This window comes from Sturnira hondurensis, unplaced genomic scaffold (genome assembly GCF_014824575.4).
Source record: "Sturnira hondurensis isolate 20B ecotype Veracruz unplaced genomic scaffold, ASM1482457v3 Scaffold0014384, whole genome shotgun sequence".
Lineage (NCBI taxonomy): Eukaryota > Metazoa > Chordata > Mammalia > Chiroptera > Phyllostomidae > Sturnira > Sturnira hondurensis.
The window spans coordinates 27,728,481-27,747,053 of NW_028087015.1; the positions used below are offsets into that span (position 1 = coordinate 27,728,481).

The following is an 18,573-nucleotide window of genomic DNA, read 5'->3' on the forward strand; positions in this document are numbered from 1 at the left end:
ATGATAACTAAAAGCCTTGTGGTATTCCGTTACTAGCCTCTGTTGTTTTTTGATGTTCCTTTTGGGAAGTTGTTTTTTTAATTTACCATCTGCCAGATTTTTTTTAATGTACCATGATTTTCTTATCAGAAAAGTAAAACCAATAAATTGTTAGTGTTTTTAATGCAGAAGTTAGCTTTTCATCAATAAAAATGGGTTCTATAAGTCATAGGCATATGTGGTCCAGGCTTGATCTGATACCTCATTAAGCCAGCCTAAGTGACAATTAGGATGAAGAAGGAGGAATCTTAAGGGACAGTGAGTTCTGATGGTCCTGATGTTGGCATTTGGTAGTGGGAATTTACTTCAGCTTGGTGGTGAGAGGAACAACTGCCCACCCACATAGTTCTGTTTCCTACAAGGGCAGTAAAAGTAGGTGAACTGACTCCGTTGCCACTTAAAGACAGTAGACCATTAAAAAGAAGGTGTGAGGTCACAGAACAGTGTAATGAAAGATTTGATTTGTTCATCATTGCCAGGGAAAAAAATTTTTTAGAGTACAAAATCTAGTTAAACACTGCAAACTTTCTAGCTAGTGAATAAGTTTTTCTTGTGAATAGAATATCTGTCTTTGGCTTAAAACTTGCTATTATTTAAAGAAAATGGTATGTTAGTGGCAATGCTAGCAGCTGAATTCCCCATCCCCCCTTTTTGAGTAAGTGAAATATTAGGCAATAATGCAACATACATGATTAACTTCCAATTTTTCACCTGCCCTGGCCCTTGAGGTAGTCCTGAAGGAAACCCTAGGTTTTGTGAAATATTGTTACATAACAACTGAACTATATTTTACAGCTGCTAGTCTTGCTTTATTTTTATTTTCTGAAGATAATTATTATTTACACTTCACATAGTATTTGGGGATCTCTATTTCCACACCTTCATTTGTCTTGGTTCTCTGCCAGTGGCAGCAGCCACTGAGAGCACAAAGAAAATCCATTCTTTCATTCATACAATTACATAATACAGGAAACTAGCACATAAAAAAGTGGGGGGTTTGCTTTTTTTTTAACCTCTAATCCAAAGGAAAAAATAATTGCACATCTTGACCCAGTATATATGTAATATGCATAAGTGTATGTAAATACATACACAAATTCATAACTAAAGCAAGTTCCACAAAATAATAGTTATTCTTGCTAAGTACAGTGCACTCTGCTATTTTCTCTTGTTTTATTTTTTTAATTGTTACTCCAGACTGATAAAATTGATTTTATCACCAGTGGGACACAAACCACATTTTTAAAAATATTGACTAATCGAGATGATATATTATAGAATTGCACACTTGAAATTGATATTTTATTGACTAACGTCACCCCAATATATTCAATTAACAAAAATAAATTAGTATATTGACTAATCAAAATTAGGTTCCACTAATGCATTTTATTTTATTTTATTATTTTATTTTATTTATCTTTAGAAGGGAAGGGAAGGAGAGAAATATCAATGTATGGTTGCTTCTATCCCCTGCTGGGGACTGGCCTGCAGCCCAGGCATGTGCCCTGACAGGGAATTGAACCATGATCTTTTGGTTCGCAGGCCCGTGCTCAATCCACTGAGCTACACCAGCCAGGGCTTAGGTTCCACTAATGCTTAATATTCCTTCTACTTGGTGTCAGGGTTTGTATCAGTATGTTATTGCTTTTAAAATAATCTAACGGTATTTCTGGATTATATGTAAATTTTTGGCTGTTTATGTTTATGGTTCTTTTCACAAGTTGTTGAGATTACTATTTGTCCATTGTCATATGTAAAACCTGCATCTGCCATTGACGCCATTCTTGACATGCAAATGGAAGGGTCACAGAAGTCACTCCTCGTTTTCCCAGCACTCTCGTAGAGAGCACACATGTTCTTAGAGCGAGCCCTGAAGTCAGGAATGGAGGTGTGAGAAACACATGGCCTAAAGCTTTGACCTTGGCAGTTATCTGAGTACTTTCTCACATTCATATCACGCAGTTTTACTCTGATTTTAATCTCACATTTTAGGGAATTTACATAATACAGTTGAATTGAAACAGTCTCCTCTGTTTAATTGTAGACCAAATGGCATACGGAGTATGCTTTGTCTTTTATGGTCACCTCTTTAATAGCCTATTTGCTATTAGGTAGGAAAAATACCCTTTATATAGCATTTTAAATTGCTTTCGACAAGCACTTGGATGTTTTCTTTGTCAAGCCACCTAATAATCCAGTTAGGTCTGGTGGCCATTTTTGTGTTGCCTCCTTGGCTGTAGGGAAACAGGTTTGAGTCTCTAACTGTTGGATTTGTCTTTTATTTAACCTATTTTCTAGAGTGATCACTAAGTGGCACATATTCAAAAGCCCAAATTCAATGTTTTAGCTATTTTTCTTTAGATTCACTGATTTGTTACAGGTTCGTGACTCACAGAATATTTGTTTGCTGTTGACAGGGCATTGAGTTGACAATCCAAATGCATATTTGATTTGCAATCTTACAGGCCCTGGCCTATTTCGAGCAGTTAAAGATCTCCCCAGATGCCTGGCAGGTGTGTGCAGAAGCTCTAGCTCAGAGGACATACAGGTAATGAAAACAAAATTTATGTGGCTCTCAGAATTTAAATTTCTGTGAACTTCGTGGGACTGTTAGATGTACCTGTATTTGGAGAATATTTCCATGTAAACATTTTGTGATTTGTGTTTTGGGAAACCACTCAGGATAGAAATTTTTTAAAATAGTAAACTCATGATTTTGCCCTTCTAAGATTGATCTTCTAGTGCAACTGTCCTTTGCCTTGTGCCATGTACCTGACCATAGATCCCAGCTGGAATACAGTAGAGTAAAAACTCCTTATTTTCTTAAGATGTGAACGATAGCTGGTTTTCTAAACAGTTGCTAAAGGAGGCAATCGTAAATTCTATTTTAATTTAAAGTATATGTGCATTCAGTTGCCAGTCTTGATGCTGGACCAAGGTCTTGTGTACATGCTTCATCATTCTTACGTTGATCAGACCCCGTAATCCGTCCTCTGCAGTTCCCACTTTGGGTCTCTGTAGCGGATTGAGGAACAGTGAATGTGGCTTCCTAAACTGTTCAGGTGTTTGCCCCACCTCTCCAAGTCTTGGGGTTCTTATCTAGCCCACATCACACACGTGCAAGGATTTCACCCCTGCAATGTGAGTTCCAGGGAAGTCTTTCTAAAGCATTCAACTTAATTTTTACAAGAATAAGAACTCTCATCATAGTCATGTCATTAGTTTATATAATAATTAATTAACTAATTTAATTACTAAAGAGATGCAACTAGCATAGTTGTAACATAGGGGAACACAACTGACTGGCTACAGGCCAAACACCTTGCTTCTGGGAGAAGTTCCTGGTGGTTAGTGATGGCTCCTAGTGGAGTTCTCAGTGTGCCGTGAGTATCAGTTGCTACATTTTTACGGCCAAAACGAAGTGCTCCATTTTAGGGAAAAGGTTGATTTTGAAAACATCTGTAAGTTTTAGAGTAAATAAGGACTAGCCGTTAGGTAAAGTCTTCATATAGTTGTGGGTTTTTAATTTTTTAAATAATTTTTAAAACATTTTATTTATTTATCTTTGGAGGGGAAGGGAAGGAGAGAGGGAGAGAAATATCAGTGTGTGGTTGCCTCTAATGCGTCGTCCCCTGCTGGGAACTGGCCTGCAACCCAGGCATGTGCCCTGACTGGGAATCGAACCTCGATTCTTTGGCTTCCAGGCCCGCACTCAATCCACTGAGCTATACGAGCCAGGGCTTTTTTAATTTTTATTTGTTGATTTTAGAGAGAGAGGGGGAAAAGAGGGAGGGAGAGCAAAGCATTGATTTGTTTCTACTTACTTATCCACTCTCTGGTTGATTTTTGTGTGTATTCCCTGAAGGGGGATCAAACCCGCAACCTTGGTGTATTAGGGTGACTCTAGAACCAACTGAGATGTCAGGCCGGGACAATTTATTTTTTAAGTAGGAAATAGAAGTCTTGATAAACAAATTAAGGCTTCAGTACCATCCATGATAAGGATAAAAGCCCTAAGGTCTTAAAAGAGATGCTAAAACCTACCTTTAATCAAGATCAGACTTCCAGTCACAATGGAGGCATAGGTAAACACAGCTCACCTTCTTGCACAACCACAGCAAAAATTACAACTAGACTACAAAACAACTAACATCCAGAATTGTCAGAAAATTACGTTGTATGGAAGTCCAACAGCCAAGAAATTAAAGCAGTCCCATTCATCCAGATAGGTAGGGTTGGAGATGCAGAATGGGCTGCTCCCTCACCCATGTAGAGTGAATAAAAATCAAGAGGGATACCTTGGGGGCGAGGGATGCCGATACCACACCAGGCCGCCCAGCCCAGGGTTCCAGGGCCAGGAAGATAAGTCCCCATAAATTCTGGCTGTAAAAACCAGTGGGGATTGGGGCAGTGGAAGAAACTGGGATTCTCAGGAGTCTCCTCTTAAAGCTCCTGCAAGACTTAAGACTTACGTAGACTCGCTCCCCTTGGGCTTCATTCTCAATGCAGTAGCTGGAAGGGAGAAACTCCCAGTGGTATACAGGGAGAAATTGAAATGTCTGGCTCAGGGCAAGTGTCACCAGACAGCTTCCTCCCAAGCAAAACTCCAAGGCCAAGCAGCAGCATTGTCCCCTTTCTGAGCCCCGCCACACCAAGCCACAGAGTAGGGGTGCAATATGGGAGACTCCAGCAACCTGGTGCACAGGGGTTGCCCTGCCATGGGGATTACCTAAGGTTCTACCCCATCCAATTTACTGATGCACTTTTCTACAATAGGCCACACTACTAAGACAGGGAGTCAGAGCAGCTCGACCAAATACATAGAAACAAACACAGGGAGGCTGCCAAAATGAGACAAAGAAACATAGTCTAAATGAAAAAACAGAACACAACTCCAGGAAGAGAACTAAACAAAATGGAGATAAGTAATCTATTACATGCAGCGTTCAAAACATTGGTTATTAGGATGCTCAGAGAACTCATTGAGTACTTCAACACCATAAAAAAGACTCAGGCAAAAGTGAAGGTTACACCTAGTAAAATAAAGAAAAATTTACAGGGAACCAAGAGTGGAGTGGATGAAGCTGAGAATCAAATCAATGATTTGGAACATGAGGGGGAAAAAAACCATTGAATCAGACCAGCAAGAAGAAAAAAGAATCCAAAACAACAAGGCTAGTATAAGCAGCCTCTCCAACAACTTCAAATGTTCCAGCATTTAAATCATAAGGGTGCCAGAAGGAGAAGAGGAAAAGCAAGAAATTGAAAACATAATGAAGAAGTTCCCTAATCTGGTGAAGGAAATAGACTTCCAGGAAGTCCAGGAGGCACAGAGAGTCCCAAAGAAGTTGGACACAAAGATGACAACACCCAGACACATCATAATTAGAATGCCAAAGATTAAAAATAAAGAGAGAATCATGCAAGCAGCAAGAAAAAAGCAGAGAGTTACCTCAAAGGAGTTACCATAAGACTCTCAGCTGATTTCTCAAAAGAAACTTTGCAGGCTAGAAGGGACTGGCAAGAAGTGTTCAAAGTGATGAAAAGCAGGGACCTTCAACCTAGATTACTCTATCCAGCAAAGCTATCATTTAGAATGGAAGGGCAGATAAAGTGTTTCCTAGACAAGGTAAAGCTAAAGGAGTTTATCATTACCAAGCTGTTATTGTGTGAAATGTTAAAGGGACTTAATTAAGAAAAAGAAGATCAAAACTATGAACATGAAAATGGCAGTGAAGTCACAACTATCAATAATTGGATCTAAAAAACTAAACAAGCAGAAACAAACAGAATCATAGATATGGAGATCATTTGGAGGGTCATCAGCTGGGATGGGGAAGAGAGTGAATGGGGGAAAAGGTGTAGGGATTAAGAAGTACAAATTGTTAGTTATGAAATACATGGGTATGTTAAGAACAGTATAAGGGGGGAAAAAAGAACAGTATAGGAAATGGACCAAAGAACCAGCGCATGACCCATGGATATGAACTAAGGTTGGAGGGAATTGCTGGAGGGAATAGTACTTGGCGGAGGGGGGCAAAGGGGGAAAAACTGGGACAACTGTAATAGCAAAATCAATAAAATATATTTATTGAGGGGTACCAGGTGGAGGAAGGCAAGGGGAGACAATTGGGACAACTGTAATTGCATAATCAATAAAATGTGCGTGTGTGTGTGTATGTGTGTGTATAAAATATCAAAAAGCCTAACTTAACAACTTTTAAGAGATTAAGTTTCATCTTACGGGTGAAAATATTTTGTTTGGTTAATTCATATTTTCTAAATGAGGATAACATCTGCAGTCTTGTGTTAACCAGTTAGCTTTCTTATATGAAAAATTTGTTGCATGACTAAGCCTGGCTCAAACCAATTATCTTGAAAGAATAGATTGTTACTCACTAAAGGGACTTTGTCAGAGTTTTTAGCTGGCTCACTGCAACTCTGGCTCACCCCTTAAGAGACCATTGATAGTTGATAATTGGTGGATACTGATTTTTGCTCCCCCTTTTTAAGGGCAATATATCTGTAGCTTGGTTTTCTGTATGAGTTGTGAGGCTAGACTGCCAGTCCAGGTGACTCCGCTTGTTTTGGATGCGGCTGCGATAGAACTGTCTAGGTTGAATTTTAAGTGTGACCGTGGTGGCCAGCTCTGATTTAATGTAGCCTCTGGCAGTCATTTTAACACCTGGGGTTTAGGAGTTTTCCAGGAAACCTAACACCTGGAATTTAGGGGGTATGGCTTCTGTGTGCAAAGCACTGTACTTAAGGTGATTTTCAATTAGTTTGGTTGTTCTGCTTGCTAGATTTAGTAGGGATATTGAATATTGTATAGTGTTCAAAATTATCTTACCTTCTTAAACAAGTAGATATAAATGTAATAAATAAGGTCAATAAGTAGAATGCGTGCCAAAGGTCTAATCTGAGAAACTTTAACTGTGTTGTTTATTGATATTTTGTCTTTTTTCCCAATTTATATTCTGTTTGTCTAATTTTTTTTTCTTTTTCAGTGATGATCACATAAAGTTTTTCTGCTTTCAAGTATTAGAGCATCAAGTTAAATATAAGTAAGTCATTTTCTCACTGTTGGATTCTGAGATTGTGGGCAGAGGCCTTTTTTTGTAAATTAGCTTTTCCCTCTTTAGAGAAACCTTTTCCCTCTGTAGATACAGGTTGTAAATTAACACTATGTCACATCCAGTTTATAGCTGTATTTTTATTTGTCCCAAAAGGTTTTGGGTGTTTTGGGTTTTTCTTTTAAGATTTTATTTGTTTATCTTTAGAGGGGAAGAGGAGAGAGGGAGAGAAATATCAATGTATGGTTGCCTCTCGTATGTCCCCTGCTGGGAACTGGCCTGCAACCCAGGCATGTGCCCTGACTGGGAATCAAACCATGATCATGTGGTTCGCAGGCCCGCACTCAATCCACTGAGCTACACCAGCCAGGGCTCTATTTGTCCCAAAAGTTTTAAAAATATTGAATTTGTTGGTTACATATAAAAATTCAGCCATCTCAACAGGGACGAAAAAATAGATTTCCGGCTTCTCTGAAACTACCAGAAGCTCTAGCAACACCCAGCCTGTCCTTCCACATGGCTGCTCCCCTTCGGGGCTGAGTGACGGCAGGAGCACTTGTGCTCAGAGCCCCGCCTTAGTTCAGTGAGAGCAGCAAATCCCTGCTCAGAGGACCCTTAGTCCGTGGATTTGTTCTGTAATCCACAGGACTCATAAGGTGGACATACTTCCATTCCGGAAATGTGTAGCTGCCCCATGCACAACGTGAACTGGAGCACAGGTCAAACTGCCAGTGATACCAGGATTGGTGCCCCGTCTGCCACCCCCACGTCTGTCTTTTCCCTAAAGCAGTGGTGACAGAGGAGCAGTCTCCATTTATTTCGGGGAATTTTAGATCATTGTATGTTATACAAGTTTTCCTTTTCGATTACAGTAAGGCATTTATTTTTAAAGCTGCAAATATCAGATATAGCCTTTATTATTATTCTCTTTTGAACAGATACTCAGAACTAACTACTGTTCAGCAACAACTAATTAGGGAGACGCTCATATCTTGGCTTCAGGCTCAGGTAAAACTGTAATTTCATTCAGTACCTCAAATTACTAGGTATTTAAATTTTTTATTTTTGCAAGAATTTGCAACTTTCCCTCAAAAATGTTGGTCATTTATCCTCCATTTGATCCTATAGCCTTTTTAGAAAGTGCTTGTTTTAAAGATCATAGGTTGATGAAAACTTAGCAGTACTTTTATTTTTTAATATATTTTATTGATTGTGCTATTACAGTTCTCCCATTCCCCCCTTTCATTCCCCTCCACCCTACACACCCTCTTCCGCCCACATTCCCCCTTCTAGTTCATGTCCATGTGTCATAAGTTCTTTAGCTTTTACATTTCCCATACTATTATTGCCCTCCCCCTATTTTCTACCTACCGTCTACGCTACTTATTCCCTGTTCCTTCTCCCCACTTCTCCTCCTCCCACTCCCCTGTTGCTAACCCTCCATGTGATCTCCATTTCTGTGGTTCTGTTCCTGTTCTAGTTGTTTGCTTAGTTTGCTTTTGTTTTAGGTGTGGTTGTTAGTAATTGTGAGTTTGCTGTCCTTTCACTGCTCATATTTTTTATCTTCTTTTTCTTAGATAAGTCCCTTTAACATTTCATAAAACAAGGGCTTGATGATGATGAATTCCTTCAACTTGACCTTATCTGAGAAGCACTTTGTTTGCCCTTCCATTCTAAAGGATAGCTTTGCTGGATAGAGCAATCCTGGATGTAGGTCCTTGCATTTCATGACTTCCAGCCCCTTCTTGCTAGCAAGGTTACTTTTGAGAAATCAGCTGACAGTCTGATGGGAACTCCTTTGTAGTTGACTGTCCCCTTATCTCTTGCTGCTTCTAGGATTCTCTCCTTCATTTTAATCTTGGCTAATGTAATTATGGTGTGTCTTGGTGTGTTCCTCTTTGGGTCCAACTTCTTTGGGACTCTCTGAGCTTCCTGGATTTCCTGGAAGTCTATTTCCTTTGCCAGACTGGGGAAGTTTTCCTTTATTATTTGTTCAAATAAGTTTTCCACTTGTGGCTCTTCATCTTCCCTTTCTGGTACCACTATAATTTGGATGTTGGAATGTTTAAAGATGTCCTGGAGGTTCCTAAGCCTCTCCTCATTTTTTTGAGTTCTTGTTTCTTCATTCTTTTCTGTTTTGTTGTTTCTTCTTTCCTTCTTTCAGGTCCGCTCCCTTGATTTGAGTCCCAGTTTTCTTTCCATCATTATTGGTTCCTTGTACGTTTTCCTTCATTTCACTTAGGGTAGCCTTTATGTTTTCATCTAATTTGCAACCAAATTCATCCAGTTCTGTGAGCATCCTGATCACCAGTATTGAACTGTGCATCTGATAGGTTGGCTATCTATTGGTCACTTAAAAATGTTGGCTCTGGGGCTTTGATCCGCTCTTCTATTTGGGCTTTTTTTTTTTTTTGTCTTGTTACACCTGTTACGTATGAGGGACAGAACCTTAAGTGTTACCAGGGCCAGGCAACCCGATCACTGAGTTGTGATGCTGTATGTGGGGGCGGGGTCCAAGAGGGAACAATGGTGGCTGCTCCACTCTCTGTCAGTTCCTTCCACATTTCCCCCAAGCAAACTGGGCCCTCCTGGTGCTGATTCTCGTGTGGATGGGCTTGTGCACATTCTAGGACCCTGTGGGTCCCTCCAACTAGCTCTTCTGTGAGGCTGGGAGTCTCTGCGGGCACCTCAACCCCCACAGGTGTTTTCAGTCAGTGTTTTGACACTTAATTTCCAGGTGCTGGGACCTTGGTTTGGGTGGTCTGTCTCTCTCCCCAGTTTCACCAGGTTTATCTGCGCGCAAATGTGGGACCGCCCGGCCCACCAGCCGCCTTGCACACAATGCCTGGCTTCACAGTCACTGTCTCGCTGGGTGTGCCAGCTGCCACCTGCACGCCCAGGGTCCGCCTGTTGCCATATTGTGGGCCCAGTGCCACCACTTTTTGTGCCACGACCCCTCTCCACTTGGCTGCCTGACTCTGCCCTGCCAACCAGTCTGGATGAATGTGTCTGTTTTAACTCCTTGGCTGTCCACCTTCCATACAGTTCAATTTTCTGTCAGTTCTGGTTGTTATTTTGTTTCTAAATTGTTTTCCTTATTTTGGTTGTGCAAGGCGCCTCCATCTTAGCCGGGAGTCCAACTTAGCAGTAATTTTAAATTGTATCAGTAACTGAATCTATTTTGCTTTCCATGACACATTGTGGAAATGTTGGCCTTAAAATGTAATTTGTTTCAATGCTTGACAAAAGCAACTTTCTGTTCACTCTTAAAGGTGAGTCCCTTCCTACATGGATGCAAAAGTACAGCCCTGTAGGGAATATAGTCAGTGCCATTGTAATAACCACCTGTAGTGCCAGGTGGGTACTGGACTTACAAGGGGGGATCACTTTGTAAATTATAGAAATGTCTGATCATTATGCTGCACACCTGAAATTAATATAAAATAAAATGGAATGTCAACTGTAGTGGAAAAAAATTTTTAATGATGAATTTAAAAAATAAAGGTGAGCCCTCCTGAATAGACTCGTCACAAAGACCCCTTTCCAAAGGGGCAGAGTTCTTTATCACAATATGATCTCTTTTGTTAATTTTAGCTATCTTAATGACATATAAAGCAGTTGTATAGTTAGAATCTTTCTTTTTCTATGAAGAACAAGTAGCTAGGCGCAAAACAATTGAACTTTTTCTTAGAAAAATTATAGGAATCAGTAAAACTTGCATATGACACTTTCCTCTGAATGTTTGAGAATGTGAAGTAGTAATAATCTCCTTTGTTCAGTTAATTGTTCCCCATCTGCACGGTTGCCTGATCACTTTGGAAAATTTCAAGCGTATTTTTTGCACAGGTAATCTAGACCATGTTGAAGTGTGATGTGTTTTGCCTGTTGATGTTAAATAAGACAACAATGTGTTTGAATCTTTTCAATTTACATTTAATTTCTTGGACTGTTTCTCTGATTGTCAGATGCTGAGTCCCCAGCCAGAGAAGACCTTTATAAGAAATAAAGCAGCCCAAGTCTTCGCCTTGCTTTTTGTTACAGAGTATCTCACTAAATGGCCCAAGTTTTTTTTTGACATTCTCTCAGTAGTGGACCTAAACCCAAGGGGTGTAGATCTGTACCTCCGAATCCTCATGGCTATTGATTCAGAGTTGGTGGATCGTGATGTGGTACACACATCAGAGGTAAGTAGTCCCTCGTCAGTGTCTAGTTTTTAATGTAAATTTTATAGGAGATAATGGGCACATAAAAGGAGCGTGAATCTTATTTTTGAGACATACATTCTTAAGAATAATTACAGATTGACTCAACATTTTGAATTTTGTTTTACGAAGGAACTTAAGCTTTGGATTTTCCCCCCAAGTGTAGGTTGAAATTAGAGTATTTCTTTAGATTTTTTTTAACTAGGTGAGCACTTTCTTCGGTGAAAAACAAATTTATTTTCTCCCATGAATTTGTAGAAAAATGTGATCTGTGCTCACTGCTATATAGTCATTGAGGAAGAAGCGTTGCTTATGAACCAGTGCTGGGTTCTCCTGGATTCTCAGTCACGGAGCTCTTACCTCAGTCTTTCTGTTTCATTACCTGACACAACCTCCTCCTTATTCTTAAAGAACACAATAGAAATAGCTTAATTCAAGTGTGTGTAATAATTTTGAGTTCACTGTGCATCTAACATTTATAAAGATTATCATCATGCGTTGGAGTTATTGCCATTCTTTTTAATCCTGTTTGTATTATATTGAGCAATAACTTACCACATGCCTCAGATTTTTAAGTAATACATATTTACAGTTTGTGTTTGATAAAAGATTAAGTCTGGCTTGAGGAAAAGAACAAGAAGAGGAAATAGATACATCAGATATGGTTTTGGAGCTGATAAGTAGGAAATGGGTTGACAAGTCTGGAAGTTCAGTGATGATGTGATTGACTGTGTGCAGTTACTATGGTGTGAGACGTCATTTTGTAAGGTGGTCTGCTTTGATTGCATGTGAAGTGTTGTGTTTTGTTTTGTTTTTAGGAGGCTCGCAGAAACACTCTAATAAAAGATACCATGAGGGAACAGTGCATTCCAAACTTGGTGGAATCATGGTACCAAATTTTACAAAATTATCAGTATACTAATTCAGAAGTGACGTGTCAGTGCCTTGAAGTCGTGGGGGCTTATGTGTCTTGGATAGACTTATCCCTTATAGCCAATGATAGGTAAGCATATTTTTAAAATATAAACCTGCTAAATACAGTATATGAAACTCATGAGTTTGAAAACATTATAACGATTTTAATACATTGCCAGGTTTATAAATATGCTGCTAGGTCATATGTCAATAGAAGTTCTACGGGAAGAAGCATGTGACTGTTTATTTGAAATTGTAAATAAAGGAATGGATCCTGTTGATAAAATGAAACTAGTAGAATCTTTGTGTCGAGTATTACATTCTGCTGGGTTTTTCATCATTGACCAGGTCAGTAAACTTATGTATAAAATTCTAACAATTGTTAGAACAAACCAGTATAGGTAGTAATTTGAATATGTTTTCTTTTTTCTTTTAATGTTGGAAACTCTTCTTGAGATTATAATAATGAAACACCATATCCTGAAAGCCATAATGTTACTGTGGTGTTCATTTTAGGCAGTGGATTATATCAGTTCTTAAATGGAAAATCTGGGATGGTGCTTTCAGGTGCCCATTTCTAACAGAGTCCCGGGTGCAGCAGATACTGCTAGCCCACAAACCGTACTTGAAGTACCAAGGGACTGTGCTATTTACCTGACAGTGCATTTTCACCAGAAGTATACTTATAAATGTTATATTTTCATCATACAAGGTACAAGTAAAATAACAACCTTTAAACCATGTATCTAAATTACTAATTTACCACACATAGAGTTGTTGGGGTTAAATCCTAATGGCTTTGAATCATTATTCATTTGAGCTATTAGAATTTAATCCCAACAACTCTGTGTGTGGTAAATTAGTAATTTAGATACATGGTTTGAAGGTTGTTATTTTACTTGTACCTGTGACAGTGATAAAGAATCCCTAAGAAGTGTTCATGTTGCCAATAGGTCAGCAGCAGGGCTCCAGTGCGTTCTTTGTTGACAGACGAATAGTGTCACTTTCTTACTTCACTAATAATCATCTTCTTTAGTCTCTGGTAAAAGACATAAAACGGTGAAGGTGAAAATCTGTTTCTGTAGGATAACATCATAAGGATAATCAGTGACAAGCCAAGTTTGCGTTTTGGCTCCAACGCTGCTATCACCCCAGGCAGGTAACTGATTGCAGGGTCTGCGCAGCCTGGTGGAGGCTGGGATTCGCCAGTACCAGGAAGCACTGTTATAAATTGTTGCACGTACTGCAGTGTGACGGCACCAATGTTAGAGCGTATTTACTAGGTTCAGTAGTTTGGAGAGAAGGTTCCAAAAACCACACATCCCATCTGTGTTTTTAGAAGTCAGCAATGTCTGCAGGACTATAGAAATTGAAAACGGTTGCTTTGAAGAGTGCTAGTGTGTAATTGTGGTGGAAGAATTCAAATTCTAAAAATTTCCCAGTTGAAACGGTAGAATTGTCAAATGTCTGATGTTTAAAATTGAATCCTGTAATTGACACTTGATTCATAAATTTTGGGTTTTCCCTCCTGTTTCGCATGGGTGGTTTAAACTGAGGACTGTTTAATTCCTTTTAGGAAGAAGATGTCGACTTCCTCGCCAGATTTTCTAAATTGGTAAATGGAATGGGACAGTCACTGATAGTTAGCTGGACTAAGTTAATTAAGAGTGGGGATATCAAGAATGCGCAAGAGGCACTACAAGCTATTGAAACAAAGGTGGCACTGATGTTGCAGCTACTAATCCACGAGGATGATGATATATCCTCTAACATCATTGGATTTTGTTATGATTACCTTCATATTTTGAAACAAGTAAGTCCTTATTCTAACTTTTTGTTCAGTGGATAATTTAGAAATCATAAAGAATTGGAAAGTAATAGGAAAAATGAAAATAGCCATAATTCTACTACCTAGTGACATTTATTATTAAATATTAATGTATTTCCTTTTTCTTTTCTTTTTCAGACTTTTTAGCCAGAAAACAAATTGCTAGGTTCAAAAATTATTGAGACTAACAACAAGCTTCAGAATTAATTATAGGTTTAGGTTATTTTTTCATTTTTAAATTGTGTTTCTTTCTAAATACAGTAGAAATTTTGTTAAATATAGTTTATTGTTTTAATAAAAATACATCATATTTTATAAATAATTTTTACAGTAAAAATTTCCCCCAGAGAATCACTTTGAATAAGAACATAAAAAGGCACCATAAAAATGGCTGGTGTGGCTCACAGGATCGAGCCTGCAGGATTGAGCGCCAGCCTGCAAACCAAAGGGTCGCTGGTTCCATTCCCAGTCAGAGCACATGCCTGGGTTGCAGGCCAGGTCCCCAGTAGGGGGCATGCAGGAGGCACCCACACGTTGATGTTTCTCTCCCTCTCTTTTTCCTTTCCTTTCTCTCTTTCTAAGTAAATAAATAAAATCCTTCTTAAAAAAAGAACTTAAAATGGCAAGGTATATGTCTCTATATTATAGCATGTAGTCTTTTTACGAATGAGTAACTTAGATGAGAAAACCATTTTTATTTATATTGAATTAGTTAAATCAAGTAAAGCTTAAAATAATTTTCTTCCAAACTGAGTTTAGCTTCTATTTGTTAAACATATAACATATGTCTGCATACGTACTTTAAGAGTTTTTCGGCAGTGTCGAATAGGGTGAAGAAAGTTCTTACCACTATTGGGAATCCCACTGTGTTTCTTATCGTGGATTCTTATGTGTTCCTGCCTTGTTTAAAAACAAGGTGAGATGAGACTTTACTGTCCTATAACCTTCTTTGCTGAATGCTGTAAGTGTCTTTAAAAATCAAGTTCATATACATGTCTTGGCCTGTGTCAAATTATTTATTAAGTGTGGCATTGCTAAATCCTAGGTACATTTTTAAAAATACAAGGTGGGGCAAAAGTAGGTTCATAATCATGAGTATGTGAAAGAGTTTATTCTTGTGTTGTTATTTATTAATTACTGTATTATTTTGCATATGAACAACTGTGAACCTACTTGTGCCCCACCTCGTATAGAAAGGAGCTGCCAAACTACCCTCCGGAAAAGTTGTATGCATGTGTTTAAAGATGTTACTCAATTAGAAAAATATTCAGATAAGCAAGTATAACTTTAGGAAACCTAATAAATTATCGCTTACTTTTTAACAGCTTACAGTGCTCTCAGATCAGCAGAAAGCTAATATAGAGGTAATTGACGACTTTTTGATTCTTTTAAAACTGGTAATAGTATCTATCTATAGTCTGCCTCAAAATAATAGCTTAATTTCAAATTTTTGAAAGGAAAGAAGACTGACAAAAGGTATTTTATTCTTAATTATAGGCAATCATGTTGGCTGTTATGAAAAAATTGACTTATGACGAAGAATATAACTTTGAAAATGAGGTAAGAATTTTGCATTGAGCCCTGGCCAGTGTGACTCAGTGGATTGAGTGCTGGTCTGCAAACCAAAGTGTCAATGGTTCGATTCCCAGTCAGGGCACATGCCTCAGTTGTGGGCCAGGTCCCCAGTAGGGAGTACGTGAGAGGCAACCACACATAGATGTTTCTCTCCCTCTCTTCCTCCCTCCCCCTGTCTAAAATTAAATAAATTTAAAACCAAAAAAAAAATGTTTAAAGAATTTTACATTGAAGAGAAATCAGTTTTATTGTTGACTTATAGCAAATTAATATTTCAAGTTTTGATTATTTTAAAGTCTTTTAAAACAAATATTTTAAAAATTAATGTGATTTACATTCACCAACTTTAGGTAAAATTAATGGAAGCCTCCTAATTCTTCATATTTGGTATTTGGTACCTTTTAAAAATAATCTCTTTAAAAATATTTTGTAGCACTGAACTTGATAAAATATTGACAGTATTTTTGGTGATCTTGCCTTACTTTGTATTTGACAAGAGTGGTAAGGTGAGGCCCAGTCAGTGGACCTCAGATCGTAGGTGTGTACAGCAGACTGGAAATGAAGTATTTGGCTTCCTGGGCTTGTTCTGTTAGAAGTCTTGTCCAGGGTTGCCAGAGAATCAGCTTCCTATGAAACACAAAGGCCATCAGGTGCTTTCTAGTAACTCAGTCGTGGCATCTACTGTTTAGCTCGTGTCCTATTCCTTACCTGGGGCCTCAAAAACCTTAAACTGTAAGAGGATAGTCGTGATGGTAAACAACACGCTATGCACTTACAAAGTGCCAGGCTCGTAACATGTAATAGCTTCAGTCATACAGTATTACTAAAGTTTTTATAGTGGACAGAGAGATACAAGGAATGTAAACAGTGCCGAAGTTCTCACAAGACCCAACATGAACAAATTCTGACTCTAGACTCTTATCCTTAGACCTCCTTCCCATACTGTTTCAGGTTCTGGGCCTTCAGGGTTTAGGCCTATGTTCAAAGATACTTATTTGTGAACAGGAGGGGAAAGGCTATTAATAAGCCTGGTACAGCCCTGGCTGGTATAGCTCAGTGGATTGAGCTCGGGCCTGAGAACCAGGGGATCACGGTTCAATTCCCAGTCAGGGCACATGCCTGGGTTGCAGGCCAGTTCCCAGGAGGGGACTCACAAGAGACAACCATACATTGATATTTCTCTCCTTCTCTCCTTCTCTTCCCCTCTAAAGATAAATAAATAAATAAGGAATATATTTTTTAAAAAATAAGCCTGGTACAGTTTCCTATGTAAATGAATATTGAGGGAAAATGGAAGTATTAAATTCGTAAATGCAGAAAACTGTCAACTCACCATTTACGTGGGTTTTAAGGTTTTAATTTTTAAAATGAGAATTTTAAAATACCGTATAGGGTGAAGATGAAGCCATGTTTGTAGAATACAGGAAGCAACTGAAGTTACTGCTGGACAGGCTTGCTCAAGTTTCACCAGAGTTGTTGCTGGCTTCTGTTCGCAGAGTTTTTAGTTCTACACTGCAGTAAGTTTGTTACGTTTTTTTAACAGGTCATCCCTTTCCTTTTCTCCCTGATGATCCCCTAGTAAGTGATTCACGTGCTTTATTGATCTGTTGACTTACTAAGATCCTGTGTGTAGCTCTGAAATAATGCACTTACCACCCTGATTTTCTTGATCCTTGAGGAAAAATACTGCTTTTTGGAGTATAAACAATAAAATGAATAGCATCAGTTATTTCTAGTTTTGTGATATAAATTATATTGCCTGACAAAAAATTAATAATTGTTATGACTTCTCAATAATTAAAGAGGCTTTTGTTGGGGTTTCTTTTGATTCTGTGCGTCACTAGTTGTATAGAAAGTGTATGTTCACGTCTCAGTGACATATTATACCTTGGCAGGAACTGGCAGACTACTCGGTTCATGGAAGTTGAAGTAGCAATAAGACTGCTGTATATGTTGGCAGAAGCTCTTCCAGTGTCTCATGGTGCTCACTTCTCAGGTGATGTTTCAAAAGCGAGTGCTTTGCAGGATATGATGCGAACTGTAAGTATACTGGAAACAATTTATTTGAATATAATTTTCTGTTCTGACCATAAGCTAATGGGAGGTTCTTGTTAGAACTTAGTATCTATGAATACTGGAGCATTTGATACTGAATACTGAATACTTAATTTGGTATTACAGCAAATAAGGATGGATTTCTTAATTTTCTCTTGCTCCAGTTGGTAACATCAGGAGTTAGTTCCTACCAGCATACATCTGTGACATTGGAGTTCTTCGAAACTGTTGTTAGATATGAAAAGTTTTTCACAGTTGAACCTCAGCACATTCCATGCGTACTGGTAAGTATACATTTTACTCTCAATTCTTGTAATTTTCCATGTGTTTCAGCTAATGAGCAGGTAGTATTCTGGTTTTCTATCTTTTATAACATTTTTTAGAGCCAGCGGTTCTCAAAAGCTCTTGAACACACTGAAACTAACCCCCCTCTGTTTCTTTTCAAATTTCTGACTAATCAGTCACTTAAAACAAGTCTTAGGGCCTATTTGTGTGCTGTGTAGGTATACACACATATACACACACATCTGGTTCCTGCCTTCTAGAAGCTAAGAAGTAAAATGTGATGTGAGTAAAAATGTATCACACCAGCAGCAGCAAAAGTCTTCAGTACGAGCAGACACAGTAAAACTGTCTCTTTCCTCAGATGGCTTTCTTAGACCATCGAGGTCTGCGGCATTCCAGCGCAAAGGTGCGGAGCAGAACCGCCTACCTGTTCTCGAGATTTGTCAAGTCTCTCAAGTAAGTACACAATCTCTGCTACTATGTTTTAGTCTTACATTTAGGATTATTAAATATGACCTGTAAATTATTCTCTAAGAGCCTGTGGTAGACTCGTTTTTTTTTCTGTTCTATGGCATTTTTTTAAGTATTCCTGTTTCGT

At 38.5% G+C, this 18,573-nt stretch overlaps 1 protein-coding gene across 1 annotated transcript in view; it reads left to right on the forward strand.

Annotated features, from left to right (window-relative positions):
• Nucleotides 1-18,573, forward strand: part of XPOT (exportin for tRNA) — a 42,203-nt gene that overhangs the window by 4,928 nt on the left and 18,702 nt on the right. Inside the window, exons 3-15 of the mRNA XM_037063071.1 lie at nt 2,508-2,590; nt 7,050-7,106; nt 8,054-8,123; nt 11,081-11,299; nt 12,136-12,320; nt 12,412-12,580; nt 13,809-14,045; nt 15,386-15,424; nt 15,558-15,620; nt 17,028-17,152; nt 17,531-17,675; nt 17,855-17,974; nt 18,337-18,431. Coding sequence (XP_036918966.1) covers nt 2,508-2,590; nt 7,050-7,106; nt 8,054-8,123; nt 11,081-11,299; nt 12,136-12,320; nt 12,412-12,580; nt 13,809-14,045; nt 15,386-15,424; nt 15,558-15,620; nt 17,028-17,152; nt 17,531-17,675; nt 17,855-17,974; nt 18,337-18,431 — 1,607 coding nt within the window. The remainder of the gene's footprint in view (nt 1-2,507; nt 2,591-7,049; nt 7,107-8,053; nt 8,124-11,080; nt 11,300-12,135; nt 12,321-12,411; nt 12,581-13,808; nt 14,046-15,385; nt 15,425-15,557; nt 15,621-17,027; nt 17,153-17,530; nt 17,676-17,854; nt 17,975-18,336; nt 18,432-18,573) is intronic.